Source organism: Syngnathus typhle, linkage group LG3 (assembly GCF_033458585.1).
Source record: "Syngnathus typhle isolate RoL2023-S1 ecotype Sweden linkage group LG3, RoL_Styp_1.0, whole genome shotgun sequence".
NCBI lineage: Eukaryota > Metazoa > Chordata > Actinopteri > Syngnathiformes > Syngnathidae > Syngnathus > Syngnathus typhle.
The window spans coordinates 2,471,535-2,493,718 of record NC_083740.1 but is presented as its reverse complement, the minus strand read 5'-3'; the positions used below and the strand labels follow the sequence as shown (position 1 = coordinate 2,493,718).

General features: G+C 45.6%; 4 protein-coding genes across 5 annotated transcripts; 1 reads left to right on the top strand and 3 right to left on the bottom strand.

Annotated features, from left to right (window-relative positions):
* Positions 1-19: 19 nt before the first annotated feature.
* On the bottom strand, positions 20-3,665 carry gprin3b (GPRIN family member 3b). The gene is made up of 2 exons (XM_061274837.1): positions 3,494-3,665; positions 20-2,113 (listed from the first exon to the last, which is right to left on the bottom strand). The coding sequence occupies exon 2, from the start codon at positions 2,065-2,067 to the stop codon at positions 478-480; it is 1,590 nt and encodes a 529-aa protein (XP_061130821.1). The 5' UTR covers positions 2,068-2,113; positions 3,494-3,665; the 3' UTR covers positions 20-477.
* Positions 3,666-4,323: 658 nt separating this feature from the next.
* Positions 4,324-6,862, top strand: elmod2 (ELMO/CED-12 domain containing 2). The gene is made up of 9 exons (XM_061273885.1): positions 4,324-4,456; positions 5,094-5,243; positions 5,306-5,334; positions 5,487-5,584; positions 5,654-5,783; positions 5,868-6,001; positions 6,121-6,189; positions 6,263-6,396; positions 6,480-6,862. The coding sequence occupies exons 2-9, from the start codon at positions 5,105-5,107 to the stop codon at positions 6,629-6,631; spliced, it is 885 nt and encodes a 294-aa protein (XP_061129869.1). The 5' UTR covers positions 4,324-4,456; positions 5,094-5,104; the 3' UTR covers positions 6,632-6,862.
* A 1-nt stretch (position 6,863) lies between these two features.
* On the bottom strand, positions 6,864-9,870 carry ucp1 (uncoupling protein 1). Its single transcript, XM_061273883.1, has 7 exons — positions 9,603-9,870; positions 8,862-8,999; positions 8,597-8,804; positions 8,338-8,535; positions 8,172-8,273; positions 7,894-8,074; positions 6,864-7,806 (listed from the first exon to the last, which is right to left on the bottom strand). The coding sequence occupies exons 2-7, from the start codon at positions 8,985-8,987 to the stop codon at positions 7,692-7,694; spliced, it is 930 nt and encodes a 309-aa protein (XP_061129867.1). The 5' UTR covers positions 8,988-8,999; positions 9,603-9,870; the 3' UTR covers positions 6,864-7,691.
* A 641-nt stretch (positions 9,871-10,511) lies between these two features.
* tbc1d9 (TBC1 domain family, member 9 (with GRAM domain)) lies at positions 10,512-21,838 on the bottom strand. Of its 2 annotated transcripts, XM_061273881.1 has the most exons (23): positions 21,454-21,837; positions 21,202-21,350; positions 18,407-18,517; positions 17,789-17,907; positions 17,493-17,721; positions 17,168-17,429; positions 16,896-17,103; positions 16,620-16,826; positions 16,385-16,540; positions 16,146-16,296; positions 15,804-16,018; positions 15,627-15,744; positions 15,266-15,551; positions 15,071-15,200; positions 14,626-14,724; positions 14,485-14,553; positions 14,177-14,417; positions 13,906-13,971; positions 13,733-13,819; positions 13,505-13,561; positions 13,099-13,202; positions 12,851-13,027; positions 10,512-12,788 (listed from the first exon to the last, which is right to left on the bottom strand). In XM_061273881.1, the coding sequence occupies exons 2-23, from the start codon at positions 21,320-21,322 to the stop codon at positions 12,342-12,344; spliced, it is 3,660 nt and encodes a 1,219-aa protein (XP_061129865.1). In that variant the 5' UTR covers positions 21,323-21,350; positions 21,454-21,837; the 3' UTR covers positions 10,512-12,341. The 2 variants fall into 2 exon arrangements, with proteins under 2 accessions (XP_061129865.1, XP_061129866.1); XM_061273882.1 differs by lacking the exons at positions 10,512-12,788; positions 12,851-13,027 and having other exon boundaries at positions 13,149-13,278; positions 21,454-21,838.
* Between the last annotated feature and the right edge of the window lie 346 nt (positions 21,839-22,184).

The window sequence follows — 22,184 nt, the reverse complement described above, 5'->3', positions numbered from 1 at the left end:
TGTGTTTTTTTCCCCCGTCTTTAATTAAAAAAACCAAACAGTAAACAGACATGTATATGCATACAGTCTTTTGGTCTTTTTTTTTTTCTGACAGCACTAGAAAATAAATGTTCATGAAATTTCAAAATACTGGACCCCAAACAACCTCAAGAAGAACCGTGAAGAGATGTTTGACAGAAAATCATACCGGTTCTTCATCGTCATATAACCATTGCAACTAATACACATGCGTTTCGCTATTATTGCCTCGGATTAGTTTATAGACATATTCTCTCGTTTATAGACATATCTTTTTTTTAAATATTATTTAAATATCCATTTCTATCAAAATTCATTTACATTCCGTTTCACTTCCTTTTGATCACAATTGTCACAAATAGTCTAGTCTACGACATTCTGGGATACTCACGGGAAGTGCTGTCCCGTCACGTGGCATCACTACAGCGACCACCTTGAACTGTGAGGGGGGGGGGGGGACTAATCGAGGACGGCCGAGGGTGGCGGCCGAGCGCAGCAGTTGGGGCGCCGCACGTTCCGTAGTATGGAGCGAAAGGGGTTGTGCTGCCGCCGCTTGCTCTTGGTTGCCGCCCTCGGTGAGTCCAGGCCGCTGATGGACTTGCGGATGGACGTTTGGGCGATGAGTTTTCGCTCCTGCTCCTTGATCTTACACTGAAGGTGGCTCTGGATGGCGAAGCCCAGAGATTCGGGGTCCACGGCGGCGCCGTAGACCTCCCAGGTCATCCCCTGCTCATCCCAGACCACGTCGTGGACGCTTTTCCGCGTCTGCTTCTCGTCGTCGCTTTCTTCAGTGTCTGTCTGCTGCTTGGTCTCCGTTTCGGAGTCTTTTGTAACGTCATCAAACTCGGATGACGTGTTTGTGGCGGCGGATGACTTGATCTGAGCTGTAACAGCCTTGTCCGCAAGTCCAGACTTGCTAGGGGCATCCGTTTGGGATTCTCCGAATTTGGTCGCGGGGATTTCCACCGCCTTTCTGTTCTCTGGCTCCTTACGATTCCCGTGCTCGATGTTGATCTGATACATCGGTTGGATACTGCTGAGAGTCGGGGCGCTTTCTTTGGGCTTGGCCCCCAGCTTGGCGTCGAGCGGGGCGGAGACGGCGGCCGGGCACATCTCCGCCTCAACGGTGAGCCTCTCTACAGTCGGCCCCTGGCCCATATTCATCGATGGCCCGATCTGGCGGAAGCCCAAACTGCCGTCAGACTGGTAGACGACGGTGAGGCTGTGTGTCTCCTCATGGTTGGTCGCGTTCAGCCTGAAGGGCAGCAGGCTCGGGCTGGTGGACACGGCCTTGCAGCTGGTGCTGGCTACCGCCTGGACCTCGGCGTCACGTCCTTGCTCGACTGCGATGGGAGGAATTCGAGGGGAGGTCATGGTGGAAGCCTCTCTGTAGATCTTACGCTGAAGCTTGGTCTGACTTTCCTCATGCGTCACCTGAGGCAAGGTCTGCAAGGGCCGGTGTTTGTCTACGAATCCTTTCTCGGCAGATAATTTGTCTACGGATATTTTATCTCCCGATGCTTTGTTGATGTCTTGGCTGTTGGACGAAGGCAAAGTGGAGTTGAGCAAGGGCGCAGTATCCGCACTTTGCTTGAGCTCAGGCGGCTCTTGAAGAGAAACCGAGTGTTTTCGTTTGTGACCAGGCTCCTTGGGACTCGACCTGTCCTTGTGAAGTGCAGCTGCCTCTTTATCCGTTTCAGGCTCGACGCGTTTTGCGCCATTGTTACGGCTGGATGAGATATTCCGTGGCGAGGTTCTGACGCTGACCTCGTCCTTGGACGTTTTTACCCGGCAACCGGGACTCTTAGAGACTTTTTCATCAGCCAGGGTTAACATGTTGCTGATGTTAGCATTAGCATCTCTTATCGCTTCTGTTTCAGCCAGACCTTTTTTTGACATGTCTTCAGTCTTTTTGAGGGTGCTAACAGGTGCTACAGGTGAGAGTTTCAGGTTGAGCTCCGTTGACTGGTTGGAGTTGGCTGGGGTGTCCGCAGCAGGCAGCTGAGGCACCATCTGGACGCTCACTGTCCTTTTTGGGTTAGATCCCATGCCGGACGGATGCGTTCACCCATGAATAATCCAAATGGGCACTCTCCTACCGCAGGAGAAAAGCAGCAGCGATCAGTCAGCGCAAAAATTGATTTCAGGGCTCTCAATTTCTTCGAATAATATTGACGACTGATCATTCATGCAGGAACCATTGCAGGCCTCATAAAGCACTGTCGTGAATAAATGGTCTACTAAAAGTACACTATTAAATTACAATATCAAATGTAGCAAATAGAGTATTGAACAAAACAATCATTGCAAAAAAAACTAAAAGCAATTCTAAATATTGGCTCAGTTAAAGGTTGACACGCACACCGAGTCGTCACACCGCATTTGAATGTTGCTGGAGCTACTATTTTTGATAGTGGCAATGCGTCATTCAGTTGTCACTCGCTGTTGCCATAGAGACAGATGTCAATAAACATTAGCATAAGCATTACTACAACAGATTGGATTTGAGTGCATCCAGCGATTTTGTCCTCATTGAGATAACTGCTTCTTTTTTTTTTTTTTAGACTGTTAAAGCCGTATTGATTATTTTTTTATTTATTGAAGGTATCCAAAACAAAATAACACCAGATTGGTTATAAAATTAAAGAAAATAAACACAAAAGAATGAAAATAGAAGATTTGTTTTTACAAACAAAACGGACTACATGTTCATTAGGAGTAAGAATCAATGAAACCTTTTTCGGGTCCGATCCCTAATTCCCAATACAGATTTGACTTGTATGATATTATTGAATACACAAAAATGGAATTACAGTGTATTTGTTTTTCTTACATCAGAATCAGAATCAATCTGATTTGCATATACTTTTAACATGCTTCTTTATTATATATTTCAAAACATGGCTCCAGTTCATTGTCATTCCACAAGTTCACTCCAGAGACACAAATTTTTGTTGAGTACATCTGTTCCCATCAAATGGATGGACACAGACACACTCCATCACTAATTTACAATTACGGTGACATCATTATTGAAGGTGATCAGTTGCAGTCGACAAACACAAAGGCCATCAGTTTTGTTTTTAAAAAACTGCTGCCATATTCAGTGCTGGCATTGTTTCAAGCCAGGGAAGGGTCACAGAACATGCAGGTTACCTTAGTGGGCAGACAATTGAAGCGTTTGTGTTTGCCCTCCCACTAATCATGCCCCCGTCTGTCACCATAGTGCAAACATTGATGGGGAAACACATTCTTGTTGCCTTTAAATACATTCGGCTTTAATTTCATTCTTGAAATAATTAGGCGTGGCGTTTCTGTTGCTTTGCAGCAAAGGGAATTCACGCTGCAAACACAATCATGCATGTGTGTGGATGTTTTTTCTTCAGGTTTGACCTTGCGGGTGCACGCAACGAAATATTGAAACACGGTGCGGATGCATTAGGGGTGTGGAAACAAGACCAAGGGGGTCGCTTACCTTGCTGCGGTTGGCGCATCCGTGTCAGCGTGATATGAGGAGGTTTGAAGAAGCCCTGGCATGAATATGGAGACCCACAGTCTGTGACATGAGCCACGCCCTCCCACTGCCTACTAGGAGCATTTTTTTGGGAGGGGGCGCGCGATCCTCCGCACACAACTCAATGCAAGCTGCAGTGAGTCACTGCAAAAAAAAAAAAAAAAAAAAGAAAAGTCGAGTGTGTGCACGATGCATCAAAGAGTGTAAACAAATTCTATGATGAATGAATAGGTGGGACGACTGTTTCTCGTTTGTTGTGACAGCACCTTCATTCACCTGCAGTTATATATGACGTCACGCAAAAACGGATGGATGCAAGATGGATGTAGAAATATATTGTTTGCACACATAATACTTTTGCTCTTGCAGAAACGTACGCAGGGCTCATGCTGAGACTTTTTTTTTGTGATCTAATACAGTGGATAGATGCATGGACACAGATTACATGCAAATAAACGAAACACCGGTTAAGTGGCGGCATCTGCTGGCTCATTTATGAATTGGAAGAAAAACATGGAACTAGAAACCACACTGGCGAGCGTGCAACATTCACGTTCATCCCGTTAATGAGAATATTTATGGTTTTCTTTTTTAGATGCACGCGGCAAAAAAAAAATTGCCCAAAATTATTCTTACCTTTGAAAGGTTGCTCCCAGCTTCGTGCAACCGTACGCAGCGCAATGCACAGGCATCTTTGTTTTAGTATTTATCCCGTTCACAACAACGGACTGTCACTTTGCCCCCACTAGCTTAGTTTGGCCGAACACGGGCAGGTCAAACGCACCACTTCCGGTAACGCCAGCTGTTGCCGGAAGTGCCGCGACGACACGCTTGTCTTGTCAGTCCGTAACCTGCAGATTCGTTCACCCCGAATTGTGATTTGGACACGTTTCCCGTTTTTATAATTATTAGAGAATAAGAACGGTAAGAAAAAAAATGAACAAACTTTTTTTTACCGTCTCCGATTAGTGTCAAGCAGGCTTAGCCGAGTGTGCGAAGCTAACTCTTGTTTTGTTCGCCCGGGTGTCAACTTCACCTGATGTCCAGACAATGCTTTCGTGGCCACTTTGTAGTTCGTTCATCGTCTCCTCGGCAGTTCGTACAATTGCTGCTAATTTGCGTAGACGCACAATAAAATCGATCGTTTATATCAGATCACGTTTGTGTTTATGCTTAGCAACGAACCCCGGGTCTCGCATGCCCACCTTATTAATAATAACTCCATTTATAATGCACATTGTTGGTTTAGCTTCGAGAATATTACTACTCTGTAGCTGAAGAAATTCAAATAATAAACCGTTTTAATGCAACGCCACCCCCGCAACTAATAACCCAACAATTAGGAATAATAACAAAAATATTAATTTATTCGTAGCTCCTTATTTATTTGATTTGTACATTTTTAACAACCAATTTCCTTTTCTCCCATTTTTCAATTTTGTATTTTTACATTATATAAGCCAATATGGAATTTTGTCCCTATATCATAATTACACTTCATTACAATAGAATAGATCTATAGTACCGGGTACCTAATATTTTTCTCTTTTGGCATTTGCAGGAAGTTTGCCGATGTATATCTGGCAATACTTGTACTCAACCTACTTGAGATATTGGCTCAAGTGGCTCATCAGGCAGGCGACGGGAACATGCGAGCTGCAGAGGATATGCTCGGGATACGGGCCGGGGGCGGCCAGAACATTAAATACAGGTAGAAATGTATTATTCTATATTATAAGTTAGTGTCTTACAATTCTGTATCTGCCATTGCAGAATACTCCCTGAAGTCATCAAAGAGCAAGGTAAGCTGATGTGTTATCTTGCTAGGTGTGAAGACTTTCGCAAGTGGATAACACCGCTTCCTGTTAATCAGTTGTGGTAATAAATAGGATTACTTTTCATCACATCAACTTTCACAACTATGGTTTCATTTGTGATTTTCCTCCCTCTGTAGCTTCTACGGAGCGCCGTGGAAAGCAGCGAGGAGCACTTCGGAAAACACGTGGAGCAAATCATGATGGAGAAGAAGATCAAAACGCAGATAAATCCCCTGTAAAATGAAGATCTTTCCAAACCGGATCAGACAAATCGTCTTAACTAACCTTCATTCCTTCCTTGCAGTTTCAAGGAAAGCCTGCACACGTCGCTCCTGCAAATAACAGGCTACAAGAGGCTTTATGGAACTGTGGAAGAGGTTAGGAAGGAAGTCTTCAGCCCTGAGAACCCACAACACGAGGACATGCTGATTAAGGTGCGTAGAGTTAAGGATGGACACAAATCATCTCCATATGTAATGTCAATTTAGCAATTGGACTCAAAATGGGATCACCCTCAGCTTTGGGAGCTGCTCATGCCGAGCGTCGCGCTGGAGTCCAGGGTGACCAAGCAGTGGGGCGACATCGGCTTCCAAGGTGACGACCCCAAGACGGACTTCCGAGGAATGGGCGTGCTGGGTCTCACAAACCTTCTGTGAGCGAGTTCTTTAAGCCACTAGAGAATATATCTATAGTTGTCGATTAACTTGATAATGGATTAGTTGCCGATTAACAAATTTTGACCGTTTTTTATTGTTTTTGTTTCCCTCATAGCTTCTTCAGTGAAAACTACACACAAGAAGCTCGTCAGGTCCTGTCTCATGCCAACCATCCCAAACTGGGGTGAGACACAAACACCTTTTAAACAGCTTAGCCGCCGTAAAAGCCATCCCCTGATATCTGCCGTGTGTTTTAGGTACTCGTACGCCATCGTGGGGATCAACCTGACGGGGATGGCGTACAGCCTGCTGAAGAGCGGCGCCCTCAAAGCTCATTTTTACAACACGGTGCCGGGCGCTCCCGACCTACGACACTTTCATCAGCTCTACTGTAAGGAAGCCAAACTTTCGTGAAAATTGCCTACGGATAAAAATTGGTCTTGATTTTTTTTTTTTTCTCGTCTCTCGCTGCAGGCTACCTGGCGTTTGAGTTTGATAAATTCTGGCGGGTCGAGGAACCCGAAAGCATCATGCTCTTCAACCAGTACAAGGAGAAGTTCCACAACGTCATCCTGACCCGTCTGGAGGATCCTCAAGTGTCTCTTACTCTAAGCACCCCGTCCTAAAATTACAACGGTGGCAACGCTAGCCTGGAAACGGACTGAACAAGACAAAAGCACAAACCTCCAATGGAATTCATGTTTTGGTCAACTAATCCATAATAGTAATAATACACAGTAATAATACTCAGGATTTTGATATATGTGTCCTTAAATATGTGACTAATGTGTGTGCAAGATTGTTGTACGTGACCTTTCACCCTGTAAACCTTCTAATAAAGGCACAAACACAGCAAAGTGTAAAAGAGGTGAAGTTTGTTTATACATACACTTCTTCATATAAACATCTTATACAAATGAGTACTATGGACATTTGGGAGGATTAAGACATCTTATTAAAGTGCAAATGTTACCTCTGACCCCACCCGCACTTACACACAGTGTGTCACACTCATTGGACATAACATTTGATACTTTTTTTTCCCCCCTTACACCCCTGAGAGAGGAAATACTGTTATGTAGTCGGTATAATAAAAGTTAACATGTTTTAAAATAGCATCAACAAAATACATTGCCAGTATTAAAAATGCATTTTGTGGCATGTACATGAGGATAAGACATTTGTTTTTATTTTTTTACAATGAACATTTCATTAAATATATAAAACATTTGATTGTGTCTGTATTAAATAATTGTATATGGTAATTCATTAAATGCAATTAGGTTAATTATCTACAATATATTGCTTAGAATATGAACTATATTTATGCGAGAAAACTGACTTTTACTGTATTCAATAATTGTATTTAATGTATTGAATTAATAAAACTTTTCATATGGGAATATTTCATATTTTTCACTGATTCTTTTATAATATTAAACTGTTATATTCACTTCTAATTAAATCTTGAATTGTATTAAATATAGTCATTCAGAACAGTAATCATATTTAATTTGTTGGAATATTTTAGAAAAATACTCAAAAGTATTGTGCATTTAACTATTCAATCTGAAAAATATTTTATTACTACATTTACCGATAAGCATATAATAAATTATTTGATAACCCCACAATTTCTCTCTTGAGCGGGAGATGTACCTAATGTTGTGTCCACTGCAGTCAGGCTCAGTTGGAGGCGTCAAAGCGCTTCTTGGTCACCATCATGGCGCGCTTGATTTGCTCAAAGGAGACAAACATGACAACGTTCCACGAGCCCAGCCTCAGGAAGGACGGCACGAAGCTAAAAGACACAAAAAGGGAAATTACGAGAAGGTCTTGTGCTGTTCCATGATGTGGCGTAGAAGCTCACAAGGCTCGCCATCCTCACCCCTTGTAGAAAGCCGTGGGCCCTTCCTTGGTCATCATCGTCCAGGCGCAGTTGATAGCGCTGCGGTACTGACCCGGCGGTGAGTTCATGTACCTCGTCTTCACCACGTCCACCGGGGAGGCGATCACCGTGGTGACGAAGCCGGCGCCGAAGGCCGACACAAAATGACACGGCAGATTGTCTGTAGGGAGGCGCGGGGAACGCCGGCGACTGTCACTCTTATCAGCCGGAGGGAGTGAAGGCCACGGGCCAATGAGATGCCTCGGAGCTTTTATTACCTGACATGAGCTTGTGTCGCAGGATGGCCTCTTTGATGAGGTCGTACGTCACCAGCTCGGTGCAGTTGACCAGCGCGTTCCTCGTGATGTTGGGCAACGTTCCTGGTGGGATTCCCAAATCTTTCATTTAGAGGCCGAACGTGTCTCGGTCGTCACGACGACAGACCTTTCCAGAGTCCGCGCAGTCCTTCGTTTCGGAAGATGTGTTTGTAGGCTTGCATGGTGCCGCTGTAGCGCCGCGCCACTCCGTCCAGGTTCATCTGAGCCTGGAACCTCACCTTCACCACGTCGGTGGGCTGAGCGAACGACACCGCCATGGCGCCCGTCGTGCAGCCGGCCAGGATTCGCATAAGCACGCTCGCGTCTGTACCAAAAATATCGTGAATGAAATCTAACAAATTTGGAGAGGTTGTATAAAAACCTACTTGGGGTTCCTCCGGTGTAGAAATCTCTGACGTTGTCGTAGAGGCCGATTCGCACCGAGGCGAAGCACAGCTGCCGCTGCAGGCCCGCCACCAGCCCGTTATAGAGCGCCCGCGGACCCTCGGTACGGATCATGGTAGTGATGGTCCCGAACACGCCTCTGTAACGGATGTCTTTGGCTGCTGCCGCCGCCACCTTCTCACCTTGGATCTGAATTGGAGAAAGGTGTTTTTTGGAGGACTCGTAATGTCACACGCACACACTCACCTGAAGTCTGACTTTAGCCGTGTCCAGGGGAAATGTGACGATGTCGGCAATGCACGCCGCCGCTCCCGCGCTTGCCATCTTCACCCCTAAGGGCGGGGGCACGTCTGAGGGTTTCAGGCCGACCATGTCGCCCACAATCTAGGGGGGGGGTCACATGCTTTTTTTTTTTTTTTATCTGTAAAGGCCTTTTCACACTGCACTTAATGGATGTCATGGATGATCTATTGCTCACAGCAAAAGACCAAGTGCAGTGCGAAACGCCCTTGGAATCGTACCTCCAAAATTCAGGGGGACCTCAAAAACTGTATTTTTGTTCAACCATTCACATTGCATCACCAGAGAGCAAGGCATTTTCAACACTTGGGATTTTTAAAAATGACACCCACACGTGTGGACTGACCAATAGATTTGTGGGAAAAAGATGAAATATTCTTGTCTTGAGTATGACTTCAATCAAGCTCAAAACATTGGAACTGATTTATTTGAGTAGAACTGAATTGTATCTTTGTTTATCTTTCCAGGTCAGCAATTAAATGCAATTAACTCCGCTGATTGCCATTCATAAAATAGAAAACTAAACAAGCCTACATTTTGCATGACAGTTTGATTCATTATGATTATTTTAGTGCAACCCAGTACATAATGTGGCAATTTTGTTTGGGAGTGTGTGACCCCCCCCCCCACACACACACACATACCTTAAAGTATGTGCATGAACAACATTCAATAAAAAATACTTACATGACGTGAAATGTGGATTCTCGTGTGTCGCCGGGCAGGATTAGCAGATTGTAAGCCATAAAGGGCAGGTAGGATGTGGTTTGGCTCCGTTATTTATGCATTCCCCCCCCGCCCCTTCCGATCTCTTTATGATACCGAAGCAAGAGGCGTTACTTGCTGTGTCCCCCGGAGTCAAAAGTCCAGTGACTGTCAAAAAGTCAATGTTCAATTGAGCGCTCTTCAAACAAACAACCTCGTCATAGGCCTCCCGCGACCCCCCTCACCCCACCACTGTAAGTAACGTCTAGCATGACAAGCAAAATGTTAACTAACTCGTATTATTGACACATCAACTGGAGACAATGTCTCCACGGGTGTCATGTTTGCCTGTTCAGTGCTCTTAGTTCTCCATTTTTCTCTGATGGCAGAGAGTGGGGGTGTGTGCGTAGGGGGGGGGGGGGGGTTCCTTGACGGCGACAAAGGTAAAAGTTGTGACTGAAGTTCACAGTGGAACAGATAAGAGCTTTTCGCATCACGCTATCATGTCGTAATGACGTACAGTGGAGAGTAAAAGTCTATAAATGTCAGGAAAAGCAACTTTGAGGTGAGGTGAAAGTGATTGGTTTAGTCGGGCCACTAGCACATCCCAGTTATAAGAGGGTGTGCGCACTTGTGCAACCACACTATCGGAGCTGTTTATTTTTCTGAAATGATCTTGCTCTAGATTTGTTATACCACAGAAAAAGGGACTTAATCAGCGGTGTGTAGATGATATCAACTCTCTTTTCAAGATGTTTGGATTATTTTCATTAACTTTGTCACTATATACAAAAATAGAGACAACTAAAATGAACTAACCAGGATTAAAACAGTTATTTTTTGTCCACAATGAAGTCATGAATATGAATAAAAAGATATAAAACGGCAAAGTCAGTATTATTTTCATTTTAATTTGACGGAGTGATATTCAGTGCATCAAAAAAAAAAAGCAGCAACATAAAAACATACAAAAAAGATTGCTTTAAAAAAAAAAACATGCAGTGGGGAAGGTAATAAAATACACGAGTGAATTCTATTAAGATTGAAGACCCCACGTAAAGTGACTATAGTGTCATACACCAGCGCTAGTGTCATCGTACACTCAACACTCGATAGTTCCTGTGCACTTTTCAAGACAGCGGTTCTACAAAACAGCTTTCACGGGAATCATAGGAAGAAGTGGACTAACCGTACACTATTTGTCAACCGCATGGCACCCGCTCGGGTCCACTCGCTTTGTTTCCCGTATCTGCTTGGCGCTGCAGGTATCTCGTCAAGCACGTGAAAGCGGCATGGCTAGGAAAGACAAAAAAACATTTTCATTTAGTGCCTCCTGCGCCTTAGTCTCGACATTGCTGCAGCGCTTCAGTTTTGTCACTGCCCGCAGTGTCTGTTGCAGTGATCTGCTCCTCAATCTCCACTTTGGTTGAGTTTTTCTCAATGTCTGTAGTCTCATTTGCCCGCAGTCTCCTCTTGGATAAAGTGGATAAAATCCTTTTTTTTTTTTGGCGTGGGATTTTTTAGGACTACAACGTGATATTAAGTAATAATGAGCAGCATACGGACATGCAAAGGAATTGTGTTGCATCAGCCCGGACGGATTCCTTACCACTGTGCCCAAATGATTTACTTCCACTTCATTGGTCTGAAAGTGATTATTTCCTACAAATCTTTTTTTTTTTCATCTATCCAAAGAGTGACGTATAGTGACAGGCAAAATATTGAAATGCTCTTCCATTAGATGGTACAATTCACTTCTGCAGTCCAGCTGTTGCCGTTCATGCAACGAAAATAATAGCAGAGTTTGAATACACAGGCCCAAGACTATAGTGTGTTTACATTCTGGGACATTTTTGTTTGGTGGATGTGCAGGAGTTTTTTCGTTTTTGAATGTAGAATAAATGACGTACCTTGGCTGAAATAAAGTTGGGAATAAACGGTCATAAAATAGTGACAGCACTTCTAGTGGTCAGATTTGTGATTACATTATGTTGCATCTACATTTTACATTACAGTAATCGCCCACATATCGGTGGGAAGTTATTCATGGATTTAACTTTGTTTTTTTGGGGGGAGGGTCGAGATTAACAATAGAGAAAAAAATGGGGGGGAGTTTAATGTCATTATCTTTATTTTATATTTTAACGTGTTAAAAAAAATAAACATTTGGCAAAAATAAAAATAAAAACGTGTGATTTTTGCCAATCGTTTGGAGAGGGTGTTTGAATGCCATTAATAAAATCAGTTTTAAAAAAAAATAAACAATTGGCAAAAAAACAGAAAAACAAAACAAAACTATCTCAAAAGAAATATAAAAAAATCCAAAATTTGCAGATTTTAAAACGGCTAATATCGGCTGATTAAATCGGCCAGTTCATGCCCTAATTAGGGCGAAAGCAATAAAAACGTTGCTTTGAATGTGCGTGGAGGAGCTTCATTTTCGGCAAAGTAGTGTATCGTTGCTATCTCGTGGCATCTTTGCGCCGTGCAACAACTAGATTCAAGTCTTTTGAGAGGCTTTGACAAAAGTAGTGCTTTGATGCCAGCTTGTGACGTTCATAGTCGAACGTAATCCTTCTTAGGGGGCTTCAATGAGTCGCAGATTTTTTCGCTATTGGTGGCAGGGCTTAGTTCCTTCCCGCCGCCAATAGTGGGGGATTACTGTGAATTTAGACTTGTACAGTAAATTTCCTTCTAAAACTGTAGAATGGCGTCTTCCTCTCAACCGGAGAGCGAGATTTCATAGTCGCTGGTGGACAGCAGAGCTTTGCGTCCGACTTTGCAGACGTTCTTGGCGTTGGTGATCCGCGCCGACACGTCGACGGGCTTCTCGAAATAAAGCACCAGCGCCTGCTCGGTGAGCACCGACGCCAAGAACTGCTCGAAGGTGATGGCCCAGTCCTTGTCCACGCCGGGCTCGGCGTGGCCGTTTTTCTTCTTCTTCTTATCCTCGTCGCCTCCGTCGCTCCTCACCAGCACCGTGTCGTCGGCGATGTCTTCGCAGCGCAGCTTGTCGTCCGGCTCGTGCGAGCCGGCGCTCAGGACCGAGTACGAAGACACCGACGTGTCGTCTTTGGCTTCGTCGTCCGAGGTGAGCATGGCCGATTTGGGCGAGGAGTCTTCCAGCTTAATGTCCTGCATGGCTGGCAAACGCTCCTCCTCGTCCTCCTAAAAATAAAAAAAATATTTTAGATACACAGAAGTCACTCTAGTGAGGATGGTCTGCCTACCTCGGAGGAGTGATCCCCGAGTTGGTGGTCCCGGCGAGTGGCGCGGAAAAGTTTGCCCACCTCTCCCATCTCTAGCAGCAGGCTGGTGACGGTGGCGGTGGCGTGGTAGAGCTGCTGCTCGGCGGGATCCTCGCTGAACATGCTGTAGAGCGTCTTGCACAGCTCGATGAACTGAGTCTGCGTGGCGACACATTTGTGAAAACGTGAAATAACAAACAGAAAGATGGGTGAGAATGCGAGCGCGTTACCTGATTGAGCTTCGGGAGATCCTTGGCATGCTCCGTTTTGGACTTGCTGTCCTGGTTCCACAGCTTTAGGTAGTAGCGATAGTCGGGAGCGCTCAGCTTCTTCACTGCAAACATATTTCCACAAGCATCAGCCGCTGTGACATTGCGTTCATTCACGCTCAGCTGGGGGAACAATGCAGCCTGCCCGCAAATAAAGACAAATGACATTAGCGATTGGCGTACGAATGCCGTTGAATAGGACAACTTGTTCCAAAGGGATTTTCCGTCTATTGCTCATTCAATGCATGACATCCTGATGCATGTCGACATATTGCGTTCGAGTTACAATTTCCTTTTTTTTTAATGATCTCAGTTGTGACAGATAAATGACCTGGCTTTCATGAAATACGATTCGCTCGGCGCTCACCTTTTTCCGTTTTCAAAGTAACCCCGACAAAGCCGTCGTCCTTCTCGCTTCGGTGGCCTGAAAAGAAGATGACAAAATGCGTTGCAACGATTTGTTGACTAAACATTGATTAAAAATGGATGAATTGCTTTGTTTCCAACGTTTCTATTACGGAAAATAAAACTGGTTATTTGTCGACCTGATTCGATGTTCTGTTTGCGCCGAAGCATTCGTGTGCACAATGGTTACCCATGGACGTTTCCGGGGTGATGTCTTCAAAGAAGTACTGAGTGGCCTCGAAGGCTGAGTCGGGCTCTTCTTGCTCGCTGGTCACCTCTTGACACACCAAAACATGAATATTGTCATTCCACGCAAGCGAGCGAGCGACATCGCCGCTACTGGGAGGGCTTTTTGGCGCTCACCGGGTAAAACGTGCATTTTGTAGAGGAGCTTCAATTTCTCCGTCAGGTCCCCATGGCACAGAACACCTGCAATACACCAATATTAATAATACTGGTAGAATGAATGAATGAAGAAATACATAAATAATTAAAATGAATACATTTTAAACAAATCTAAAAAGACAAACAATAAAAAAAAAAAAATGAAGGCATTTTTTTTTTTTTATTATAAAATAAGCCATTTAAAATTTGCTGTCGGCCAAAAATAACAGATGAGTTTTAGTGCACCTACCGAGGCCATTGATGAACTCCCGGAAGTTGATGAAGGCGTCGCCGTTGTGGTCGAGCAGGCGGAAGAAGCGCACGGCCAAGGGGTCGGAGTGGGCGCCGTTGGCCCAGGGGAAGAGGAGCTTGAAGAGGCCCTTGAACTGCTCCACGTCGATGCGGTACTGCTCCAGGTAGGGCAGGCTTGGGTCGTGGCGCTCCGTTGGGTTGCTGCAGCCTCCCCAGTAGCAGCTGGTCAGGTGCTCCGCCTAAAAGGACAAATGAGACATGCTGGATTGTTTTCAGGTATCTCAAAACACAATGTTGACAGGTTACCTTGAAGAGGACGAAGAGTTCCTCCAACTCTTCGATGCTGAAGGCCGTCTCCGTCACAATAGTTCTGACCTAGAAAGTGGACATTTCCGTCACGCTCCGATCCATTTTCTCACGCTCGAGGACGAGACGGCCTTTTCTTACCACGTTGCGTTTGGTTGTGTCTTCGATGGTCTGGATGACCCTCAGCCTCTGTTTGAAACGCATCTGCTCGATGACGTCCGCGCGGATGGAGCCGAATTTCTTAAAGCGCAAGAGAGCGACAAACGTGACTGGTTGGAAAAAAAAAAAATCACGGGTGACTAAAGAACTTCTTGGAAAGGTTAAGCCGGACAGTCTGATGACATCCGTGTGGAGGTCGCATTAAAAGAACAACAGAGGATTTATGTTCCTCTTAACTTGTCATAAAGGTTAGCAAGATAAAACAGCCATCTGACGGGAAGTGTTGAAAGATTAATGACCGCTAATTAGTGACCATGACCTCATCAATCTTGTGGACATAATCGGTCAGTTTCACTTAGCCGTGTAGCATTGACAGTTCCTGGCGGTTTGAAATGATGTTGCCATGTCTTGAAAGCGCGTGAAATACCTCGTAAGAGCTGCGGACCAGTTTGAAGATGTCCACCTCAGGATGCGGCTCTCCGTTGTCCGTCAACAAGGAGTGCAGATGTTGGATGGGCGGCAAGGTGCTGTCCTTATTGGTCACGTTGTCCAAGTACCTACGAGCGGCAAACGTTTCGTCGATACAGAAGCACAAAATGACGCCTCTTTGCGACCTTCTCACCTGCCCAGCACCGTCATGGCCTCGCCGTCGTCCTTGCAGCCGAGCAGCTGGTGGATGTTGGCGTGCAGCACGGCCAGGGCCAACTGGAAGATCACCTTGATGCCGTCGAAGAAAAAGCAGTCCACCACCACCACGGCGCTCGCGAACGGCATGACCGAGAGGAAGAGCGTGAGGAACCAGGAGAGCGAGATGGTGGAGATGACGCCGAGGTCCTGCATGCAGTCGTAGAGCTCGGGAACGTACTCGCGGGCCAGCTCCTCAAAGACGCCTTGATCCACCAGAGCTCCTGAGAAGATCAAATAGGCCAGATCACATTTTTATCCGGCTCCAGAATTTCGAAATGCTGATTCGGCATACTGACCTACAACCCTGGTGTTATAGTAGTCGGGCAACATCCTTTCGCAAAGCGCCACCAGTAACCAGAAGGCTTCTTCTTCTTTGGCGTAGAGGAGCAGCACCGACGTCACGATATTCATAGCCTGTGATGTCACGGAAACGTCAACCCCAAAATGTCCACGTCACAACGGAGGTATCGTACCTGACAGTATCCGATGTTGGGGTTCCTGAAAGCGTAAGCGGTGAGGACACGGCGGAGGGCGGCGATGCCGATCTCATTCTGGAAGGCGGGATGCTCCGGCAGGGAGCGGTGGAGGTCCCGCTCGATTTCTTCGGTGGCCAAGTTGTATTTGCCCATGGAGCGCTCCACCAGGTCTTGGTAATAGCCAGGATGGGTGGCCATCTCGTTGATGGCCCCTGAGAACAACAGAGGCCCCCGACCGTAATTGGTCAATTGTGACAAAATGGTTACGATTGTGTTCGACCATTTTGAATCCTTTGAATTGTGTGCAGGTGGGAGCTAGATCGATGCGTTGGAGCTCACCAGAGAAGAGGAGCCAGAGATCTCCTCTCATGCCCTCGGGGATGCCTTTGAGGACCAGATCTTTGGTCTTCTCGGTGCGGTACATGCACACACCCTGGCCGAACTCGGTGAAGTGGTTCTTCCAGGCTTGCTCCTTCAGGAACTCCTTAGCCTGAGCACACGAGCGACATTTTTGCTCCTCATGGAAGTGTGATCATCTCTCATCAATGAATTGAGTTGCAAATGGATTTTTGGCTCACCAGTTTAGGATTGAAGTCCTCGGGCGAGCGCCGTCGGTACATGGTCATGAGGGCCTGCGAGGCGGTGGGCACGCTGCTGTCGTTCAGGTTGAAGGCGCGCTCGCCCTCCGACCTCAAGCTGTGCTCTGGGCTGCTGGACAGCGGCGGGCCGTAAACCTACAAAAAGCACGGAGCGTGTTGAGAGGAAGCGGATCTTGGACGAGCGTGACACGTGCCCAACAATCTACCCTCTCACCTCGTCGTCGGAGCTGTTGAGGCTGCCGGTGAGCTCCCAGTCCAGGCAGCTTTTGGAGGGCGTCTGCTGCAGGAAGTCGGAGATCCTCTGGACCAGGAAGTCCCGGTCCTTCAGGTTGGCAAACAGGAATGTCATTCGGTTCTTGGTGCTGATGGAAACGGGACTGGGGAGCACGTTGGAGCTGTCGGCCTTCTCCACGATGGTCACCTGAAAGTTGTTCATGGGACAAAATATTCAAATGACTCTTCCGTGATTGTCCTGATGATTCATTCCGACCTCGCGGAGGGGAATAATGAGGCTGCACTGCATCTCCTCCTTGCTGGTGAAGCAGATGTAGTTGGTGGAGACAAACATCTGGCCCAGGATGTGCATTTTGCTGAAGGGGGTCCACAGGGTGCAGTCCGTGTGCCCGTCCAGTTTTTCATCTTTGGGCAGACGAAAGAGCGCTCTGTAGCGCTCGCTCTTGGCCCGGGCATCCAAGTCCCTGCGGAAAGAACGACCAGTAGGTAAAAGAGGAAAGCGTCCAAAGCGGCGCCGTGGACGCTCACCTCTTGAGGGCCGACACCTTCTTGGGCGACTTCTTCTTGAGCTTGGGCAGCGAGCGGTCCTCCTCGAAGCCCTTGTTGTCCAGGAGCTGGCGCATGGCGATGTTGGCCAGCTGCTCGGCCAGTTTGAAGGTCTCGTTGATGTTGAGGAAGACGGAGAAGACGTGCTCGTGGCTGCGCGTGCTCACTTTGATGCCGTCGGGCAGCAGGAGGGTGGCGCTCTTCTCCAGTTGGGTGATGTCGGCCCAGCGCACCACCAGTTTGACTGAAAGACACGAACTAAATGGTCAGGAGCCTTTTTCCCCCTCATCTAGTGGAACCTTCTAACCTTCTTTGCCCAGCAGGTAGGAATAGAAGCACAGATGGTTGATGCTGAGGTAGAGCCAGCCTTGCCGCGGCACTTTGCCTTTCCAGTAGCTGCACGAGTAGTAGTTGACCAGCTTCTCCTCGTCCGGCATGCCGAACAGCTTGCGGAACTTGGAGCTGGCCTCCTTGAACTTGTCCGTGTCGTCGTCCTCTTTGGCGTCGTGGTTCTTGTTGTACTCGGCGATGATGCCCTGCAGAGGAGGTTGAGTTGAGCAATGAAAGCCTGTTCGAGGAGAAGACGTTTTTCTTTCGACTTGCCTGCACTTTTCCTTTGACAAAGGTGGTGATGTCATTTTCATTCTCAAAGATGGAGAGCGTCTGCAGCATGTTGTGCTCCAGCCACTCCCAGTGCTCTGTGATCTCTTTACGCGACGTTCCTGAGTGGGGGGGGAGGGGGGTGACGACATGTTGAACGTTTTCCCCGCCAAAAGCAACTTGACAAGCTAGCAAGCCCCGCTAGCTAAATTGTTTTGTCTTCCACACTCGGAGTGGATCAATAACTGGAATGTTCCACTCAAGCACTCTCCCTCAACAGGGGAATGAGTTATGTTTACTTGCAAACAGAGGAATTGAGAAGGGAAAGTGAAGGCTATCGTGCGAAATTAAGCTAGCAAAATAATGTTCGAACCGGCGTGGATACACTCAAAACTCTTCCCAGCTGCAAATTCCTATTTGCTATACTAACTGGACAAAATGTAACAACAGAGGATACATCTGTTGAAGACAGGAAATCAAAGTTGAAATTCCCTTGTTGCGAACATCCATCACATGGGAAATGACAGGAAATGTGGCGGATGGAGAGGGGGGGGGGGGGGTCAGCTCCTTCCTTTCAAAGACGACTGTAATCTTAGACTTGTTGAGTTGCCGCTTACGCACCGTGAGCGATGATCCAGTAGGAGAGAGTGTCCGGGGTTTGGTAGAGAATCCTGTAGGGAGCCACGCGGGCACTCGAATCCAGGACCACGTCTAAGGTCCCCACCAATAGACCTGCAACAATGAACAAATATTGAACAAAGCTTCATAACAAAAAAAAGATCCGTTCATCTGTGTGAGAAGAAGACCTGGGGAAATTCCCAGGCTAATTTTCTCCAACCCCCCCTGGACAAAAACATCTCTGAAACCATGTGATAGATTGTAATCACAATTAGTGCTTTGTGGAGTTAGAGCAAAACAAATCAGCTTACCTCAAAGAATTTATTTATTTATCATCCATTTTAACGTTGCGCTTTTTACTGAAGGTTACCGATATGCTGGCATTCAATTCAGAAGAACTGCTGGCTTTGTGAAAGAAGGCCGTGTCTCTCGCCAGGTTGCATAAGCCTTGTTAATGGTGTATTTCCAAAGTTTTATCCGGGTTTATTTAGAACCCATTAAGATAAAAATAAACTCGATTAAGAAGCACATTTTGTAAAATGCACTGTTCCAAGATGGCACTTCAGATGAATCGTTTCAATGACGAGAGAAAAGACAACAGTGGACACCAAATGGCAGACGGCTTGCCGGGTTGCATAAGACTTTGGTTTATGATCCAAGTTCTGTTTGTGATGTGTCTCTTAAGCTTCTGGCACGAGAAGCATAACTTGGAAGCTGAAAAAGACACCGTGTTCCAAGCTGATGATTTCAATATAAAGGCTATTATAGAGGGCAGTGGTTGAGGAAGTACGTAGGGTTGCTTTATAAATCATGTTCATCAAACAGACCAGCTCAGGTCCAACATTGAAAATTCTGCATCCTGTAAGTGCTGACAATTGTGTGTAGAACGAAAAAGAAGAAGAGCAAATGTGGTTAGCGCCCGCGTCGCAGCTCTGCCAAGTGGCAAGCTCATCATTTACATAAGGATGACATCATCCCCCAGCACCAGCACCAGCACTGCCCAGCGCGCCGGCAAGAGAATTTCGTGGAAAAACTTAAAACGCTACAAATTGTTTTCAATTCGTCCGCAACAATGGCGCTTTCATGACAGCGACGCCGAGGTCATCTACAGCCGTGCACAAATCCATCTCTTTATAGTACATCATTAGAGGACATGGACCACAAAGCACTCATCTACTTTCTCCAAGCTATCCAACGTTGCTATCACATTGAGTCACAAATGAGGTGATTACAATGACACAAGCCCTCCAAAACAATTTGTTGAAAGAAGCTCATTTGCAAGCAAAAACAAAGGTTAGGAAGTGAAACCCAAACCCGCGTTACTTCTTCTTTGTTTGTGATGTATCGGTTTGGCCCAGTTTAGATAGAAGCTCAAAAAGGGAAGAAGAAGGGGGGGGGGATGATTCAGCATGAAGCACATACATACAGTGGCTACACTGTTTTTTTTTTCCCCAACAACACACAAGCGTCTGCATTGTCAGGCCATTTTGAGTTTCTCAACAGGCAGGAACACGTCCTGCTTTTATTGCTTTAAGGCATTTTCTGCAGAATCTCCTCCAACTGGACATGCTTGTTGCGCAACACTGGCTTTTAAAAAGTGTCAGTGATTTTCCAGTGGGATTGAGTGACATTTAAAAGTCCACTTGCAACACCGAACAGGTCATGTGACCGTCACGCTGTCCCTATGCAATGCTAAGATAGAAACAATGGCAAACAACACACGTAACAGTCAATTCCCCTTTTTATAAGTCCTTCCTGATCTGTTTTTAAGCTTAGCTCGCTGAATCGCACTTTTGACACGAATCGATGCATTGTCAAAACGATTACAGTATTTGGCTTTATCACATTTAAAGAGACTTATCTTAGACTTAGCGAGGAACAAAGTTCAGTGTTTCAATAACAAAGGGGATACAATAAATATTAAAATAAAAAACCTGTGGTTTGAATGTGACTATATAGTAGGCCCGCAATCTGACTGGTGTGAATTTACAGAATTGATTATTAGGGGAGCGAATTACTCCAACAAAAGACGATTCGATGCACATTTCGAGAAATAAGTTGTGATGTGATTCAAGGGTGGGTCGGTTTTAAAGTGGAACGAATCGGTTCAATCAATAGGGTAGGGTTCAGTTTGAAAGGGTATGAGGCAATTAAGTTGCCATTTTACATACTTGAGAATTAAGTTGTTAGTGATGTAATTGTGGCATTTCCTTCAAAGATCTCTCTCTCTGATTTGATGCTTACGTCCATATTTTAATTTGAACTGTTCAGTTTGATACGATACATTTGCATGTCCAAAAAAAACGATTTTCTAATTCAAATGAGTCTTTGTAACATGTTACACATTGTGGCCTTTCCTTCAAAGATCCTTTTCCGATCTTTTTTTTTTTTTTTTACATATCTCTTTATGTCCTTTCAAGTGGAACGATCCAATCCGGTTCAATGCCGCTCATGTCTTTAAAAACAAAACAGATTTCCTGATTCAAATGGGTCTTTGTTAGACCCCTGGAAATTATACTACTGATTAGTCTATGATAGGCTCAAACCAGTACAACAAAGAAGGCATGTAAAAACGAGATAAACAGAGCAAAGGTGGACCCAAAGGAGGCCTGTCCCCCCCCCCACTGTCCCCCCCGTTTCCATTTGGATACATTCATAAGGCTAAATATAGACTATGGGTCTCCGTCGTATTTATTGCTTTTCAAAGGTGAAACATATCGCTTTAAGAACAAAGCATCAACAAAGATTACGAGTACAATAGTGAACTAGCAATCGGGGGTAATAATGAAGCCCCTTACCAGCCAGTCCTCCGCCTTCCCCGCCGTGGCCCTTCCGCTTCTGGAGGATGAAATAAGGATTCGCCCGCTCCGTGATCCACAGAGCGCCCGCCAGTAACACCTCTTCGGGACTCACCCACATGATGTTGACCTCAGTCGTTTATGTTTTTCTAAGAACACATTGACGATTAATTAAGAGTATTACTAAAATGAGTAATGTTTAAACAAATAAAAGGGAGCGAGGACTCGCTGTTAGCGCGCCAGCTTCCTCACTTCAAAACAAAACAGCTGGTGGTGCGAACGTCATCCAAATAACGAACGCCCTCCTCTCGATAAGCATCGATAAAAAGACTAAAATAGGATTTCTCGGAGGGTCGCAGCCATTTTAGAAGGCGTTTGTTATGCTCCAGCTCCGTGGCAGGTGCGCGGACTCGACGCTCGTTATGCTGCACGTCCGCGAAATTCCGTGTTTATTCTCCACACGCGACTCCCGAAAATATCTAAAAATAAATATATGTCATAAAATAAGCTTCGACGGCAGCAATGTCGATAGGTGGGAGTCGAAGCGAATGACAATGACGCTGGCTGCCAGAAACCATCCTTCGTCTTCACTCGCTCTTCCTCCTCCTTCCTTGACGGAAAGTAGAGCTTGGGCGCTACGCGTGACGTCATAAACTTGGACTAACGTATGACGTCACAAGCCGTTGCCGACGTGTGACGGGCTCGTTTCTCACCTCCACCGGCAATTTTTTTTTTTTTTTAAATCTAAAAGTTGTGTAAAATTATGTCTGTCATTTCGCTTTTATCCAGTTACTCAAATAAATCATTCTATAAAAAAATAAAATACGTTTTTTTTGGGAAATTTAATCATAGTAGTAGTGAAAAGTCTTATGTAAAAGCAAGGAATAAATAAACATTTTTGACAAGTGGGATACAATGAGGATGTTGACACGTTTTGTTTTCGCTCACTTTGAGTTGAAAAAATTGTAAACAATAAAAAAAAT